This window comes from Panthera uncia, chromosome B1, assembly GCF_023721935.1.
Source record: "Panthera uncia isolate 11264 chromosome B1, Puncia_PCG_1.0, whole genome shotgun sequence".
NCBI lineage: Eukaryota > Metazoa > Chordata > Mammalia > Carnivora > Felidae > Panthera > Panthera uncia.
Window position 1 is genome coordinate 114835791 of NC_064811.1, and position 18796 is coordinate 114854586.

Here is an 18796-nt window from a genome sequence, read left to right on the forward strand (position 1 = left end):
TGGTGAAAAAAGGTGTAGGCATAGCCAGTCTTCAGAATATTTAAGCAAAACCACTCCACAAGCTATATTTGAAATGCTAACTCAGAACTGGTCCTGGATTTTCTTTCATGCAATTCAGTGATGGCAGGAAAACAGTTTGGGAAAAGAAAGTACAGTCATATAGTAATGGAAGTGGCTAATTTGTTCTTATAATGCACTCACGGTGTTATTTTCTTCCTTCCTCTAATTATTCCCGCAAGGTGTGAGAAGCAGGGTGGGGCTCTTTACTCACCTATACACACTAAGCCAGGAAGGAAGTTGGGATTGAAGATTGTTAGGAATGGATCTGGCACTAGATTTCATATTTTAAAGAAAGTATTTTTACCATAATATTCTGCCATTGAATTGTATACCTACATAGGGAATAGTTTCAGGAGACCAGAACAAAAGACTGGATATCATTTTAAGTATTGAACATCCTTCAGTTTTTACCAAAGCCACAAGGACAGTGAAACTTGATGATGTCGCACAGAAGGGAGTAATGTCCACAATGGGCTAGCAGAGAGCACCTGATGCGAATGCCTAAGATTTCCCAGCTCGACTTCCCTGTGCCTGACATGTTTACTCGAATGGAAAGGATTTGGGATAAGCAAAACCTTTTCATTTTTATTAATTTGACAGCAAGGAAGTCCAATACTTTAAACAAAGGGCAGATCGATTAGCATTCAGTAACTGCCCACTCCTACCCCAGCGTCCCTTCTCAAATGCTTGGTCAACATTTCACAAAACTTGAAATCTTTCTTTCTGTGACTTGATTGTAGCAAGATCTTTCAGGTTTCCTCTCTTTTCTACACTTGAACTAGCCATTTCAAATGATCACAAACTCTTTCCTTCCCTAAAGAATACACGGAAGCAATTCATGCAGTTAAACTCTATTTTCTACGTCTCACCAACCTTCCACCCTTAGCACACACTCACATGTAACAACTTGAATGTGAAAGATTTGCCCCCCCGGTACGTTTCTCCTTCTCTGTCTCCATCTCCACCCCTGGTTGGTTGCCCCATTAAAGCTAAATTCTTCTTAAAGTTAGTTTCACGGTCCCAGACAGACCACCGATTTACATTACCTACCACACTGAGTCATAACAATACCTTGTTTTCTCTTTCAGTGAAATCTCCAAATCATAGGAACCCAATTCCTCACAGCCTCAAGCTTGCAAATGGAACATCAAAACTTTTAAGCTGATGTTATAAACAATGGCAAAAATGGAAGAAAATGTCTAGTTTCATCCAAGATTAACGCAGGCTTTGTGAACTATTTTACCACCAATCTCTACTACTGGAGTTTGGTAAACTAGAACACACGTAGTTATCCTTCCCTATAATAGTGACAAAATTTTGGTCTGTACAGTGTCCATTTCCTCCTGCAAAATACAGATTTTCCTTCCAAAAAAGTGTAATAGCATTGGGATAAGGAAAAAGAGTCATCTAGACTTACCAAAATAGTAATATATTGCTGTTATCTATCTCATTTCAAGTCCAAAGCAGGTAATATTTATAGATTTATGTTTACATAAAATCTACTGAACCCGTGCTAATCATAACCTTTATTTAAGTTGAGAAATACGTACGCCCACACGAGAGATACCTTTTAAAACTTTTATTGTAAATTTACAAATCTCTCAAAGAGATGACCTCTGTCTTCTTTTCAAATAATCACGGTATGATTCTGCCTCAGTTATTTGAGGGACAAGAATAAAATGGTTACAATAATGGCTATTAGTCCAATCCTTCAGTGGGACACCAGATATATTAAGTACTTTCTATGGGCAAGGCACTTTGCTAAAGGCCTTAAAAACCTGATGTAATTTCACCTCTCCGCAGCCATCCAAGACAGATTATCTTTTCACAGGTATCTTACTAATAAATAAAAGTAATGCTTAAGAAGGTTTAATATTTAGCTCCAAATCACACAACTAAGAAATTGTGACACTAAGTTTCAACTCCAGGTTGTTTGCCTTCAAAGCCTAAGCTGTAACTACTATGCTAAGATAGTTCATCCCACAAAAGCTCATGGTATTAGTTCTGAATATCACATTGAGCAAACTGTATTTCATTTCCCACCATTGTCCTGCTGTGTGAGAAAACTGAAGACGTGTAATCCTCCAGGTTTAACGAGTAGACTTTTCTGCTAGAGAAAATTTCGTAGATCTTTCCGCATAAAAAATCAGTCAACAAATATTTATTGAACACAAACGCCATACTAGGAGCCATGAGAAGGGCTGGAAATATGGCAGTAAAAGGGCCCCCGGTCTCATGGAACTTCAAATGATGTTTTCCCACAAGAGTATAAATAGCTACCATTTGTAATTGTTCTGAATAAATTGCAGGCATGATCTAAACACTACACATACATTGTCTCAGTGAATATCATTTAATCCTCACAAAACACTCTCTGAGACTCCACAGGATCTGCAGGTAAGAATACTGAGATGTGAAAGGCTAAATGATTTGTCCCTGAGTCTCACATCTACAGTGTGCATGAAGGGCATGATGAGTTCAGTTTGCCATTACCTCTCCCAAACTCAGATATATGTACTTTGAGTATTTTTCTTTGTCTTTCTTCAGAGATTTCACAGAAGAAGAATGGGTACATGTTTGGTGGATAAAGTAGGAAATCCAGGATGAACCTAAGTTCAAAAATACATGTATCTACACTAGAGATATTTTTACGTGTAATTCCTGCAAATGAACCACTCACCATACATTGTTCTCTTCATCGTTGTACTGAAACACCTTAGACATGCCTAACTGAAAATTCTTCATAAGTATGCAATTAGTTATTCCTGCGTTGCTTGCTATTTCCAAATAGTTCAAACTTAATCAAACACGATCATATTGATTCTTCAAACTGAGCCAATTAGCATCTAGAAGTATTATTGTTTCCCATACTATTCAAAGGTTTGGCTTCACATCGCTTAGGTAATGTTGTGCATGTTCCCCTGTTCCATTTCTTTTAAAAACTATCCAGAATTTGGGCACAGTGATAAACGTGAACAAATTTCTAACTTGGAGATCCAATTTGAGAAGTGCTACTACTAAGCGAATATGAAAAAGAAGACTTTTTATCGTGACCATCAACGGGCAGCTAAAACCGTAACACTGAGAGTGACAGTTTGCTGACAGTATAAAATATATCAACACAATGCACACACCCTACACATGAACAGCACTCCGTGAGAATGAGTTATCACGTAACATGTTATCAGTGAGAAAGGATAAAATTCTAATTCAAAAACCCTTGAAATAATTGGGTTTTCATCTGTAAAATTCTCTTCTCATGTACTCCACGAGAACTGTTATTTTACTAATAAGGTGGTTTTTGTTTGCCTATATCAGAAGATTAGCCATCATATCTATTGACCCAAGGCAAAACTGGCATGTAACGTAATACCAGGGATCACTCCAAATCCTTAATCTTTTCTTTATTTTCCAACATAAATTTGGCAAGGAACTGAAGGGAAAAGAGCATGATGTGGAAAGCATCCCATCATATATGTCTAAAGAAGCTTTGTTATCAATCACTTTTGCTCTTTTTTTTTTTCTTTTTCATATTTAGACCTATGATACTCACTTATGCCCACGGCTGTAATGAGCTTGATTGCAAGTTCAGGAATTTCACACTGAATAAAAAATGGTTCCAGAATGTAGCGTCCAAATGCCAGAGAAATCACAGCAGTGGCTGCAGGGCTGGAAAAGAATATTCAGGTTAACAAAGGAAAAAATAAATAGCATCTTTGCTAAACTTTTTCTACCTTGAGGTAATGTTATTCAATATATAGAACATGTTAAATAGGAAAGCCTATAGTTTTCCAAACTCCACATTTGATTAGGTTGTCACAGATAGTCCAAATGAAATATTGCCTATAACTTTGGTGGCTAACTTACACTTCACATATTCATGGAAGCAAGACTGGGTGCTATCAGTTTTGCCCCTGCTCTCCTATATTTGACTTTTTTTTTTTTCCTTAAAAATTTAGTTTATTATTTGAGATCCTGGCAGAACTGGGCTATACAAGAAGCAGTCTTCTTAATAAGTCAACAACTAGGGGTGCCTGGGTGACTCAGTCAGTTGAGCGTCTACCTTCGGCTCAGGTCGCGATCTCATAGTTCGTGGGTTCGAACCCCACATTGGGCTCGGTGCTGACAGCTCAGAGCCTGGAGCCTGCTTTGGATTCTGTGTCTCCCTTTCTCTCTGCCCTTCCATACTCGTGCTCTGTCTCTCTCTCTCTCTCTCAAAAATAAACATTAAAAAAAAAAAAATTGGTCAACAACTAAACTCCAGCCACAACATGAATGGGTTAAGGGTGTAGATCTAATGAGTTGGAGCCCAGTCAAGAAAATGAATACAAAACTCAGATTTAAAAAAAAAAAAAATTTTAATGTTTATTTATTATTGAGAGACAGAGAGAGACAGAGCATGAGCAGGGGAGGGGCAGAGAGAGGAGGAGATACAGAATCAGAAGCAGGCTCCAGGCTCTGAGCTGTCAGCACAGAGCCCAACGCGGGGCTCGAACTCACAAACCGTAAGATCATGACTGGAGCCAAAGTCGGATGTTTAACCAACTGAGCCACCCAGGGGCCCCCAAAATTCAGATTTAAAAATTAGTATTAATAAGTATTCATTGAAAATACATGCTTATGTCCTTAACATTATGTTCTTATTTTTCTAGTACAGACAAAAGCGTGAAGAGGCAAATGATTATTCTTAATTTCTTAGAAATATTTAGATGCAAAGTAAAAGTCAAAAAGTAAAAATGCTCTTGTAATTTTATACAACTGAGAAAACATGAATGAGAAAATGAAATAAGTGCAGGTTTATAGTAAATAGGTAAGAAACCGTTCTATTTTAATTCTTCAAATATTTCTATGAGAAAATTACATGTGCCTTTAAATACATGTATGTATGAGTATATATTCTTTAAATACACAGGCAAGTTCATGAAATTATCTAATTTCTCATGCCATTCTTCTCTTTCAGCTTCTCTTCTCATAGTTGCCCAACACCTTAGATTGTCAGAAAACCAACCACAATCACGTTCCAAACTTGGCCTGCTTGTACTCAATAGCACCATACTTTTTTTCATTTTCTTCTTTTCCCAAGGACCCCCTCTTCTCCCTTACCCCAACAAAAGACTGTTTTTCCTGTTCTTCATCATTTGTAAATTTTTGATGCATAAATTAAAATCTGATCACCTCATTTTAGTGCTTTCAAAACATGCTCAGAATATGCAAAATCCTTCCATGAAGGCTACATCTAGTCTAAGTGTTCCCTTCCTCTTAGTTTGCTTCTTCTCACTGGAAGGAGCTGAACACCCTTTACCGGGAGCCCCTACAACTCATTGGTAGTTTTTTATACCCTATATCTTTGTTCAGTCTTTCTTGGCCCAGGGAAATTCCTTTACCCTTCCGGTTGGGTGAGAGGTCTCTGAGTATACTCCCTTACGAAGGCCCATGGCTTCCCTTTCATAGTGCTGATCACAATAGCAACTTTATCTTCACTATGTGATTTCTTGATTGATAACTCTTTCCCTCACATGACCCTGAGGATCATGAGTTCAAGACTGTGTCCATCTTAGTCACTATTATTTGCCAGTGTTTAGTATAGTATCTATCGTAAGTAGAAACCAAATAAACATTGAATATATGGTTAATGTGTGAATTCAATCATCTAATGACCCTGCTATGTACTGATATATGATATTTATTTTCTTGAAATCTGTGTTCTACAGATTATTTCTGACAAGAGTGATTTACCCTGAAGCAAAATTTTAAGTATTTAGGCATCCTGGGTGTTATGAGCAGATGAGAAATATTAAAGTACCTAGGTATCTTGTCACTCCACAAGTCATTCATTACTCTGTTTATTTAGAAGACCAACCAGGCAATGGGAGTCTCTTATTACAAAGGAATATATGAACCCTTTAAAAAAAGCTTCTAGAGTATATCTGGATAATTTCCTCTGTCAGTACATACACACACACACACACACACACACACATACACACACACCCCATGAAGCAGCTGTCTTGCAATGTAAATAACACTTGATTATGAGTTACCCGGGAGCAAGAATTGTGGGTCATTCCACTTACAGTCTCTTTATTTTTTTTTTGTTACTTACAGTCTCTTTAACTTACCATTCACCATTCAGTAGCTGTTTAAGGAATGAATAAATAAGTGAATGAACACTGTATCTGTGCTATTGTGAACACAATGATCACCTTCATCACAATGCCCAGTAATTAGCTAAAGCCATGCAATATATACCTAGCTGAAGAGGGATTCAGGTGCAGCTATATCAGGCTCCAAAGCGCCCACCATCCTAACAGCCCAGCACCCTGAATAAGTAGTGTCCTCACTTGATGTTTATTTATTTTTGAGAGAGAGAGAGAGAGCAAGGGAGGGGGTAGAGAGAGGGAGACAGAAGATCGGAAGTGGGCTCCTTGCTGAGAGTGGAGATCCCAACAAAGTGCTGGAACTCGTGAACTGTGAGATCATGACCTGAGCTGAAGTCAGATGCTCAACCGACTGAGCCACCCAGGTGCCCCAAGTGTCTTCATTTGAATGCTGAGAATGTCAAATCCAAAATATTGTAACCTTAAACTTTCAGCCAAAAAGAATTAAATTGTCCAAAAAGACTTTAATATTGTTGTTCAAAAAGAATTTACTGTCTATAATGCTCAGGACACTGATTAAGAAGTATAATGGTTTCAAAAGTGTGAGGCTTGGTCTTATGCACTTAAAATGCCTGTAGTTCCAATGGGTAAATAGAACATAGACACCTGACATATTAAGTAAGAACACAAGATATGTTGAATGCCAAATAAAAATGGGAGACTGAATTTTTTTCAGAAGAATTAAGAGAGAAAAGAAATAGAAACTAGGGTAACCAGGAAATTAACTGTGGAAGAGGTAAGATTTAGGTTAACCTTTGAAGAGTAATATTCAGATAAATCAAAAAAGAGCAGAAGGTACATCCTAAGCAAATCCCAGATTTTAGAAAAGGAACAAAATACTTCTTTAATATTATTTTCATTATAACAAGTTTTAAATAATGCAGAATTGTCTAAAATGAGAACAGACTTAACAGAGAAGTAAATACCAATCTAAGCTCTTTGTTAAAAAAGAAATGCCTATGACTATAAAAATCATGGCTAGTGTTAAATCGATACTTATTAGCCCTGCATTTGCCACTTATGCCCCAAATACTAGGATAAAAGCTCGCTGGCGCTCTCAGCTGTGTATGTCTGATAAGTTTACAGTAAGAACAAGTTTCTCCAGTTATTACCGTTAAGCTCTACAATCAGGATGTGTAAGTCACATCTTATGGCAGCAGTTACCTTAAGGAAGCATGTTACTCTGAACTGTACACATGACATCACAGGTTTCCCACAATGTGAAAGGAAATTTGCTATTCAGAGTGACTTAGCAATATTTGTTTGGATTTTAAATGAAGACAATTTTTTACAGCAATAAAGCTTTTTTTTTTTTTTCTGGCAACTATAGTTCGCTGATTTGCTTAACAAGAGGAAATGAGTCATTCATGTCAAGTCATTTTTGTGTGCAAAGTATAAAACTCAGTGACACACTAAGTTGTTAGGCACAGAAGTTTCCTAGTCACGACAATTGAGGAAAGTTAAAAGACAATGGAATCTACAGGAAGAAAAACTCCACCTACTAGCATAACATTTAATTTTGTCTGGCCAGTCAAAACGCATGATTTATCAAGGTGGATTTTGATGCTTCGTATCCTTTCGAGTCAACATACTTTCTAGAAATGTCAGAAGGTAATTGAATATTAAAGAAAATCAGACACTTTAAAAGTTTGGCAGGAACTGAGAACTATTGCCAGTGAGAAAACTGCATTCAAAACATTGAGAGAGGTATCTTATCATAGATTTCACATCCTGAAATAGACATGTTTACAACATAGTCACATGACACACATATTTCTAATCAGTTAAAAACAATTAAGATGATTTAAAGAAGGGTGTAATGAATGGATTTATTTTTCCTTAACTGTTTTCTTATCTATGCTCTCACCGTATTATGAGCAGTTCCACCCAGACTCGTACGAAAGCTGGTAATGGGCCAAAGACTTCCAGAATGTATGTATAATGACCACCAGATTTCTTTATACTTGTTCCCAATTCAGCATAGGACAAGGCTCCTGTGAAGTATTCATAATAAAAAAGGTACAAAATTAAAATATTAATTAGTCATCCGAAGGTAGAGTTGATGCAACAATATTTATGTTTAGGTAACATGTTACTACATCCTTTGGTCTGAGTGAGGTGTTTATTTCAAGAGAAGTTAACAGTCATCTGATTGTTAGGAGCCATCAAATTCCTTTTCTAACTTCCGCATGGTTGAGATCTAGTTCATTCTGTTCAAACAATGTAATTTTATTTGAAATGGTAAAGACAAACTTCTAAAATAATATCATATTATTAAGAATTATGAATCTCAAACCTGAGAAAAAGAGAAGATAGATGCCAATAATACCAACCTATTTTTAAAGGAACTACACACCAAGACAAGGAATTATCCCAAATTGACCTTATTATATTAAGAATCCTTTTAATAAATGGTATTTCTGTTGCACATCAAAATTAACAAAATTTATTTGTGCTTCAGAAAAGTATAGACTCTTGGCCTTGCAAGACTTCATTTAATTTGTAGGATATGGTTTGTCAAGAAAATGAATTTTGACTCCAATATTCTATTTCTAGAAAAGATTTTCTTGGATATTTTTTGAAGACTACACTTCTGAGTAGTTAAAAGAACATACTGTTTAAAACGAGATGCTAGGGGCGCCTGGGTGGCGCAGTCGGTTAAGCATCCGACTTCAGCCAGGTCATGATCTCGCGGTCCGTGAGTTCGAGCCCCGCATCAGGCTCTGGGCTGATGGCTCGGAGCCTGGAGCCTGTTTCCGATTCTGTGTCTCCCTCTCTCTCTGCCCCTCCCCCGTTCATGCTCTGTCTCTCTCTGTCCCAAAAATAAATAAAAAAACGTTGAAAAAAAAATTAAAAAAAATAAAAATAAAAAAATAAAACGAGATGCTATAACTTATGTATATTAGGTAAAATTAATTATAAACATTTAGCCATCTTAACATTTAGCAATGCAATCCACATGGGCTTGAGCAAGTTATGTAACCTCCCCAAATGTAAGTTTCTTTATCTATAAAATGAGATCTCAATTCTTACCTCATAAGGGAGTTGTGTTTATAAATGCGATATTGGGCTCCAAGGACAGTACTGGGCCTGATACATTGAGAATACTTCATGAAATATGCCTATTAATTTGAGCAATTAACTACCAAGAAAATGAAAAATACATCTTGGTACTACGTGAAAAATTCTATTCATTCCGCAAAGTACTCAAATGTAACACAGATTTTTGCTTGAACTACTTCAGAGACTAGAAGTGTGGGAAATTATTATAGTAAAGCTTCATGCAGAACTGTCAACATGTATAAAATTTGGATATTCAGTTATATCTTAGTATTGTTGATCCTATTCCCAAACCTAGCTCTGTATCAGAATCACCTGAGGGTAAATTTCCACACACACAAAAGCATACACACGAAAACAGAATCTAAGGCCATACCCTACAATTTGTTCGCTACGAAGTCAGTCCAAACTCTCCAACAGAGAGAGCCAAACAAGTCTATTATTTTAAATTTTGTACAGATGATTTTATTATCTTTTTAAGTTTTTTTATTTATTTTGAGAGAGAGAGAGAAAGCAGGGGAGAAGCAGAGAGAGAGACAGAATCCCAAGGAGACTCCCATGCTGGGCTTGAACTCATGAACCATGAGATCATGACCTGAGCTGAAGTCAAGAGTCAGATGCTTAACCAAATGAGCCACCCAGGCACCCCTATACAGATGATTTTAAAACACCTAGTCTGCAGATTAATATTTGAGGACCACTAATATAGTTTGCCTATTTGTAACTAATTGTAACTGGTTGCAATTCACTCTGGTGGAAACCAGTCACCATGTTGGTAGCCTGTATAAAAGAGCTTCCCATATAAAATGTTATTGGAAAGTCTTAAGTACCTCAGAATTTATTGCCAGACAATCAATACCTAGACCTGTGTCTGCTTTGCTGAAACTCCAGGATGGTTGCCCTAGGTTTAAATTGAGTTCGGGAGGAATGAGATTTTCATTTAAAAGTCTCAAGCTCCATAACCATTTTACCCAGATGAAAAAAGTTCAAAACAAGATGTAAAAATCCATGTATTGACCCTGGCTTTAAAAAAATTGTAAACCAAATATACAGATTCTTTACTCATAGTTCCCGAGTTCTAGAGTTCTAAGAGAAAGTATTTGTTTTCCTTACATTTTGCTTTGCTTCCTGTTAGGAAGGCACTCCTGTCAAAAAGCTCCTAGGAACTTAAGTGACAAATAAAATGTAAATACAGATAAGAAGATTAATACAGGAGCATGCTCCCTGGGATTAGTAATCAAAGAATATCAACTCAAATGTAACCTGAGCTAGTCCTTTTAACATTTTTTTTTTTTCCTGAGCTTCTGCTTGAGTTGATATACTTACACAGAACCATATTTTCCTAGTGGAATAGCATTTTAACTAGTTCAATCCTCACAGCAATTCATTTTACTATATGTGAATAACCTTTTATTATGTATAAAAATCGAATCACATAATGGGAGCTGCATGTATAGAAGTATGAAAAGTCCAGGAAATTGGTTATGGTTTTTCCTATCAGACATTGATTTATTCTCAATTTACAAGTACTTGTAGAAGAGTAAAGACTGAGGGTGCACAAAGTCAGTTAAGAAGAGCAATGAATAGGTTTCTCTTTGTCTATAAATGTACATGCCAGAACCATACAGAATACCACCAACTCTTTTTAAAAACCTAAAATAATTCTTCTACACATCTTTCTATACCATAGCGTTGTTTTAATGAATTTTACTTCTTCCTGATGGAAATCTGACTTCTCTAGATGAATACCCAAACCAATGCATTAAAACACCACAAGGCCTTCAGAATGAATGGATTGGTACAGGTAGGACCAAGAGTTAGTACTTAGTCCTAGAGTTAAGACAAAGCTTTCTGTTAGTACCTTTAAAGAGCAGGGCCTTTTGGAATTAAAACATACTGGTTGCCATGAAAGAGCAGATACATCTTGGACATTTTCCCCCATAGTGTAGATAAAATTTTATTTTTTGACCATTCACCAGCTTTTGTCACCTTTGTAAGGAACTCGGGTAGCTTTCTAGTAACTTGCGCACCCCGTGAAAGGTATCTATTACCTCTTTGCTGTCAATATCAAATCAACAAAAGAGATCTAGAACTTGAAGCAAAATTAATAGTCATTCTTCTACTACTAGTTCTGTGCAGGTTAACTCAGTGAACAGGCGGGCAAGTTATCTACATCCGTGAAGACCCAGTGAACTATAAATGAAGAAAGTAGATCTGGGCAAGCACAGCAAACTAACACTCAGTTCCGGTTTTACTATTCATGTTGCAAACATTTAGGGGTGACAGGGAGAGACGAGAGATTGAAAAACTTTGAAATGCGCTCAGACCCTTGCAATATTCCCACTTATCACAGGAATTGAGTTATGTGCCGCCACACGCATTTCCACAGCAAGGACTTTTGAAATAATAGCAGCAATGGACAAGCACGCCAAGTTAAAAAATTAAAAAGAAGAAGACTGCCCTCCCCCCCCCACCCGCGGTTTATTTTGCCAATAAAAACACTGTCAAACTTCTGTTGAATACTAAGCTCTGTGTCTAAATAGGCCATGCCGGGTTTCACTTCACAGGTGTTTCATTCGGCGGGCCAGCTGCCAAGATCCCTCAAACACAAGTCACTGAGAACCACTGCCCGGTACAGAAAGCTCGCATCTATTTTCCCAGGTCATCAAAGTGAGCCTTTGCTCTCATGGCCACAGGGAAAAGTCAGAAAAGAGTCTGTCGGAGTCAGGGGAAGAGAGTAGGGGCTGTGGAAGCAAGTCGGTGGAATGCAGGATCCTGCCAACAGTGGACGCTGTGTTTGGGTAGTTCGCATACTTCAACAAGAATCAGAGCCTCTGGCGTAGCCTTTGCCATTCATTCACTCCTTAAAAAGTACTCTTTGCTTTCCCAGAGAGCAAACTGCCCGGCTCCACAGACATACCCCCCAGAGAAGAAGCTGCACTCACCAAACAGAGACAGGACCCCACAGACTGTCCAGATAATCAGAGACATGCCCACGCTGCCCGTGTTCTGGAGCACGCCCTTAGGAGAGATGAAGATTCCTGCTCCAATGATCGTGCCAATGATGATGGAGATGCCCCTCAGCAAAGTGATTTTCTTCTTCAGCACCACTTTCTCCTGCCCAGGTGGCTCCTTGCCACCCAAAGAAGGCAGCTTCCCATTAACATTCCCCTGCAGGTAACCTCCACTGGAGATGGTGGACACAACAGGCTTTTTGACCATTGTAGTGACACGCGGGGAAAAAGGAAACACAGGGAAAAAAAAAAAACAACAGCAACAAAACCAAACAAAACCAAACAAAAACAAGAACAAAACCCAAAACTTTCCACTTTGGTCTCTCTTGGTGTGACTGACCAAATCTCTTCCTCTTTGCTTTCAGATTGTCTCTCTCAGGGCTATTGTGTTCACAGGTAAAAACTCAAAGGTGCCTTTTTCTCCTTCACAGCTCTCTGATTACTCCTCAGAAACACCTGTGTGTTCATGGTGCTCTCGCTCCTCCACCACCTCCGACTCTACCTCTGCGGCTGCGGCTGCTGCTACCGCCCTATCATTACAGACCAGCTCAGCTTCCTCGTGGGCTGGTATTTAAGCTCCTGCCTGTCACACCAACTTATTCCAGCTTAATGATGATGCAAATTCTCCAGGTTTGCATCAGCCACATGAGAAGGCTCCAGCATTACTCAGCTCTTTTTCCCCCCCCCAAACATTAGCAGCATGTTGCTCAACTGACCTCAGCTTTTCAGAGAACAAAGCACACACTTAAAAGGGATCTTAACCAATCCAGGAGGAGTAAATTCGGAACAGACCTTCCCAGAGATTTAAAGCAACTCCTAGTGAGGGACAAAAGCTCTTCGCGCGAAAAGAAAATGAAAAATGAAACAGGAAATGATCACTGCTTTGCGAGGAGTTTCTTTTTTAACTTACGTATAAAGACATGTCACGCGCAGCTGTCTTGATAATAGAGCGTAACCCAAAGCTGCATTCTTTATAACAAAACATTTTGAGATTTCATGTTTTCTGCTTATTTTATTTTTTTTTTTTTACTTTGGGTTTCTGAACAATACAGTCAAGCGAGACCGATTCTGTATGGTTGCTGTCAGACATACAACTGTGAGACTTACTCAACATTAAAAGAGAAAAATTATTTCTTGCTACCAGTAGTAAACTTGTATTTAAAGTCACTACCTGAGTGTGACAAATTTAAAAATCACAGTGACTCCAGAAAACAGCTGTTTTCTGATTCTCATCAGCTCTAGGTGTCGTCCTAAAGTAAAAGATACATATTCTTCATTTGCATGTTGTTTCATTGAATTACCAAAAAAAAAAAAAGTAATTTTAAAATTAAGCAGTAGTTACAATGACATAAAACTATGCATATAGCAAAAACTTAAAAAGGAACACATAGAATAATAGTTTGGGAAGGTGATGATATTAGGTATGATTTTTTTTCTAACATGTATGAAGTATTGTTATATCATGATTATAAATTTAAAATGAATTGAAAATATAAGCTGAGATTAAAATGTTTACTTAAAATGGTAAGAAAGGCAAAACACTTTAAAACCCTACTAACTTTCTGAATCTAGTGTCCCTAAAACAAATACCAACAGAAAAGGAATTCTACCTTCCCCTATGATCATCCGTCAAGTTTCTCAAATTCCACATATGAGTGAAATCATGTGGTATCTGTCTTTCTCTGACTGACTTAATTTGCTTAGCATAATACCCTCCAGTTCTGTCCATATTGTTGCAAATGGCCAGATTTCATTCTAGATATCACTTTTGGCTGTGGTTGTAGGTGGTTTTAGATGCAGTGGAAAGAATTTGACTTTATCATTATCCTGAAGCTACGTTTACAAACACCATTAAATATACTTCGAAATGTCTGAACAAGAATAACAAACAAAAAAACTTGTGTGCAAGAGGTGGGGGATGAGGTGGGTGGGAGGTCCAGAGGATGCAAGAAAGAAATAGCCACTAGGAAAGCAGCGTGGAGAAAGAAGGTCAGAACCATTTTCTGTTATTTTGGCACCTGAGAAAATTATACCTTGTCAGTGTTCTACCATCCAAATAAATGCAGCTGTATCATTTCCTTTTCATATTTTCCACCTAATTCCTATATAATTTGCTTTAGGTATCCCAAGTCAGGGTTTTTATACAGCCCAAATAGTTTTTCCCTGTCGTTATGCCTTTCATAAAGTAAAAATGGGTAGTTTCCCTCTTTTAACCTTGTTGATATCCCTAAAAGAGACAGCTAAAGGAAAATCCTCCCCCTCCCCCTCCTCCTCCTCCTCCTCCTCCTCCTCCTCCTCCCTACCTTTTTTCCCCTCACACAAGTGAAGGGAGAGGCTTTTGTTTCCCCAAAAGGAGAATAGGTTAGTGCTGAAGAAATAGGACTTAAAAGTAGAACACTGGAAATCCCAGGGAATAACTTTTTATCTGTACCTCACACCAAACCACACTTCAATTTTAAATTTTGTGCTAAATGACTGAATTAATAAGCTGAGACTAAGATCCCACTGAGACAGGAAGTTAGATAAATTCTAAAAGAAGAAAAAATGTTTTTTTCAATATTAAATAACATTCTCCTCCTTTTCAGTATTTTAAACATATGTACAGAGAAAACTTGAAGCCAGACTAATGGCCAAAAGGATTATTACTGTCATGTAAGAAAGTCATATTCAAAAATTCTGCAAAGCTGCAGACATGAGCATACCTCTTCCAGCCACCCACAAATTTGCAGAAAATTCAGGTTACACAGTAAATTTTAAGTTATCTTCAATATTAACAAACCCTTATAATCAACAGTCCTAAACTTATAAACTAAAAATTTATAGTCTTCAAATATGTGTGTATCATAAAAACGAATTCCAAGCAAATGCATTTATATTCTTCCACCTGCTTCAGTCCTTATTTTAAGCATTCCTGTCAAATCAGGAGGTTATCCCAGGTTATCCCTATTTACAAATATTTATTTAGTGCTTTTTGTATACAATGGATAACCCCAGATCTCTAAATTATCTTATATAAGAAGCAGATGTGATATACTGTGGTAGCTTCCCTTTTCTGGTAATAATTTCTGTCTCATGATTATAAATATGGACACGTAATGACTTGGCCAAAAATAATCCTAGGGGCGCCTGGGTGGCTCAGTCACTTAAACGTCCGACTTTGGCTTAGGTCATGATCTCGTGGTGTGTGAGTTCGAGCCCCACGTTGGGCTCTGTGCTGACAGCTCAGAACCTGGAGCCTACTTCAGAGTCTGTGCCTCCTCCTCTCTGTGCCCCTCCCATGCTCATGCTCTGTCTCTCTCTCTTTCTATGTCTCAATAATAAATAAACGTTTAAAAAAAAAAAGTTAAAAAAATACCCTTCCTGGTTGGAGGGTTTAGGAATGTGACCTGAGCCAGGATATTATTAAACAAAATTAGATTTATCTTTTCTCAACTATTGGAAGTTGTAAAGATATGACCCAGAACAACTGGTGGCCATGTGTCCTGCCATGTTTAGTAAATCCTCATGACATAAAAGAGAATATGCAGAGATAAGAGACACTTACAAAATCCCAGCATCATCAAGGCCAGGTATAGTTCCTAAGGGACCCAGATTGGCTCTAGATCCTGAAGATCTTTCTTCAATCCTATAAGCTACATAGTTTCCTTGTTAGATAAGCTACTTCATGACACACACACACACACACACACACACACACACACACACACAGCAACAGGAATGGTGTAGCTAAATGTAAATGGCAATGGCATATCATTAAAGCTTCTAAACTGGGTTGGTATATGATATATGATAGTCATTAGACACATGTGGTTATCAGCATCTGAAATGTGGCTAGTCCAACTGGGATGTGCTGTAAGTGTAAAATATCCACTAGAATTTGAAATCTTATTTTTAAAAAAAAAGAACAAAATAATCTCCTTAATAATTGTATTATTCATATTAATTTCACCTGTTTCTTTCTATTTTTTAATGTGGCTACTTAAAATTAAAAATATATATGTGGTATAAATTTCTTGCTCACATTATGGTTCTAATAGACACTGCTGATCTAAAAGAAAATATAAAACATATTCTTCAATGGGTGTAAGCAGGGATTTCTTAAAAGGGACATACAAAGTACTAATCATAAAAGAAAGATATATTTAAATATAGTAAAATTAAGAATTTCAGTTCATCAAAAGACATGATTAAATGATTAAAAAAGCAAACCACAAAATAAGAGAAAGTATTTGCAACTGGCAAAGATCTCATGTTCAGAATAAATAATAAATTCCTACCTACAAATTAATAGGGAAAAGACAGACAACCCAATAGAAAATGGTCAAGAAATATGAACAGACAGTTGATAAAATGGTCAATGTATTTTTAAAAAAACTGCAAAACCATACTACTCATTAGGGGAATTAAAACTAAAATCACAATGTGATATTAATTCCTATCATCATAGTGGCTCACATAAGAAAGAGTGACAACAGCCAGAGTGTTAAGAGTGTGGTGCAATAATCTGCTGGTGGGAGTACAAACTGTTGCATTCATTATGCAAAATCGTTTAGTATAATCTACTAAAGTTAAACATACATGTATTCTTTGACCAATAAATTCCATTTCCCAAATTCAGGATATCCATGTGCAAAAAGACATAGATGAAAATATTCATAGTAGCTTTATTTATAATAGCCAATAATAAAAATAACACCAATGTCCATAAAGGGTAGAATGGATAGATGTATCCCTTTACTTATTCAGCAAAATACAAGACAACAATAAAAGAGGAACAATGACTGTGTACAACAATATAGATAACTCTCATATAATGTTAGGAGACATGCAAAATAAGATACATACTATATGATTTAATTTACATATTTAAAAACAAGCAAATTACTCTATGGGTAAGAACTCTTATGATTTTCTTTGGAGATAAGTGGATTCTAGTGATTGAGAGAGGGCACAAAAGCAGTTCTAGGGTCCTGGTAATGTGCTACTTAACAACCTGTGGAGTGATTACATTCATTTTTTAACTTTGAGATAATTCACTGGACTGTACACATATATTTTTGTACTTTATTTATATAAAAATTCAATTTATTAAAACAAACATTTTAGTTGAAATTTTATGATATCCTCTCAAAAGCAGACCAAGCAGACAAATAAGCAAAACTACAGAAAATATGAAGAATATGATTAACAACCTTAGGACAGTAGCTCTATAGAGAACTTCCTGTCCACCACATAGAAAATACAGATCATTTTGAAGTATATATAAAGCTTTCATAAAAAAAAAAAAAAATGTCTAAGATACATGGGAAATCCTAATAAGTTCCAAAGAATTAACATGCATACTATACACCCTTGCCATAATGCAACAAAATTAAAAATAACAATTGTAAAACTAAAAAAAATACATCTTGCATGTCTGGAAATTAAAAATATATATACACACACACACACACACACATATATGTGTATTATATGTGTGTGTGTATATACATATATTATCAATTTACCTTTACATTATATATGTGTGTGTATATATATTATCAATTTATCATTACATTAAAGAAGAAACATAAAAATAATCACAAAATACTTAAAATTAAATAATAGATATATGTTCAAATTTGTGAGGCTCAGTAAAAAATTATAAGAAGAAAATTTAAAGCTGTAAGTTGCATTAATCAAAATATTAAGAAACCATCATGCACTGTTAGTGGGAATGCAAATTTCCACAGCCACTGTGGAAAACAGTATGGAGGTTCCTTAAAAAATTAAAAATAGAATTACCATATGATCCAGTAATTCCACTACTGGGTATTAACTCAAAGAATATGGATACACTAGGGGCGCCTGGGTGGCTCAGTCGGTTGAGCGTCTGACTTCAGTTCAAGTCATGATCTCATGGTCCATGAGTTCGAGCCCCATGTTGGGCTCAGTGCTCCACAGCTCAGGGCCTGGAGCCTGCTTTGGATTCTGTGTCTCCTTCTCTCTCTGCACCTCCCCTACTCATACTGTGTCTGTCTCTCTCTCAAAAATAAATAAATATTTTTAAAAATTTTTGAAAAAGAATATGAAAACACTAATCCAAAAAAGATATATGGATCTCTATGTTTATTGCAGCATTATTTACATTAACCAAATTATGGAAGCAACCCAAGTGCCCATCAGTAGACGGATAAAGAAGAGATAATATGTACACACAATGGAATATTATTCAGCCATAAGAAAAGAATGAAATTGGGCCATTTGCAACACCATGGGATGGATCTGGAGAGTATTATGCTATGCAAAATAAGAGAATGACAAATACCAGATGATTTCACTCATATGCAGAATTTAAGAAACAAAACAATGGAAGAAAGAAAAAAGAGATAGGCCAAAACCAGACTCCTAACTATAGAGAACAAACTTATTATTACCATAGGGGAGGTGGAAGGGGGGATGGGTGAAATAAGTGAAAGGGATTACACTTACCAGGATGAGCACTGAGTGATGTATGGAATTATT

General features: G+C 36.7%; 1 protein-coding gene across 5 annotated transcripts in view; it reads right to left on the bottom strand.

The window, feature by feature from the left end:
* Window positions 1-13134, bottom strand: part of SLC7A11 (solute carrier family 7 member 11) — a 131687-nt gene extending 118553 nt beyond the window's left edge. For all 5 annotated transcript variants that reach the window (XR_007457911.1, XM_049631188.1, XM_049631187.1 and 2 more), the window contains exons 1-3: window positions 12224-13134; window positions 8086-8212; window positions 3614-3729 (exon numbers count right to left, since the gene is read on the bottom strand). Coding sequence is in view for 4 of the 5 variants with exons in the window: in XM_049631188.1 (XP_049487145.1) it covers window positions 3614-3729; window positions 8086-8212; window positions 12224-12500 (520 nt within the window). In the remaining variant the exon portion in view is untranslated. The remainder of the gene's footprint in view (window positions 1-3613; window positions 3730-8085; window positions 8213-12223) is intronic.
* Between the last annotated feature and the right edge of the window lie 5662 nt (window positions 13135-18796).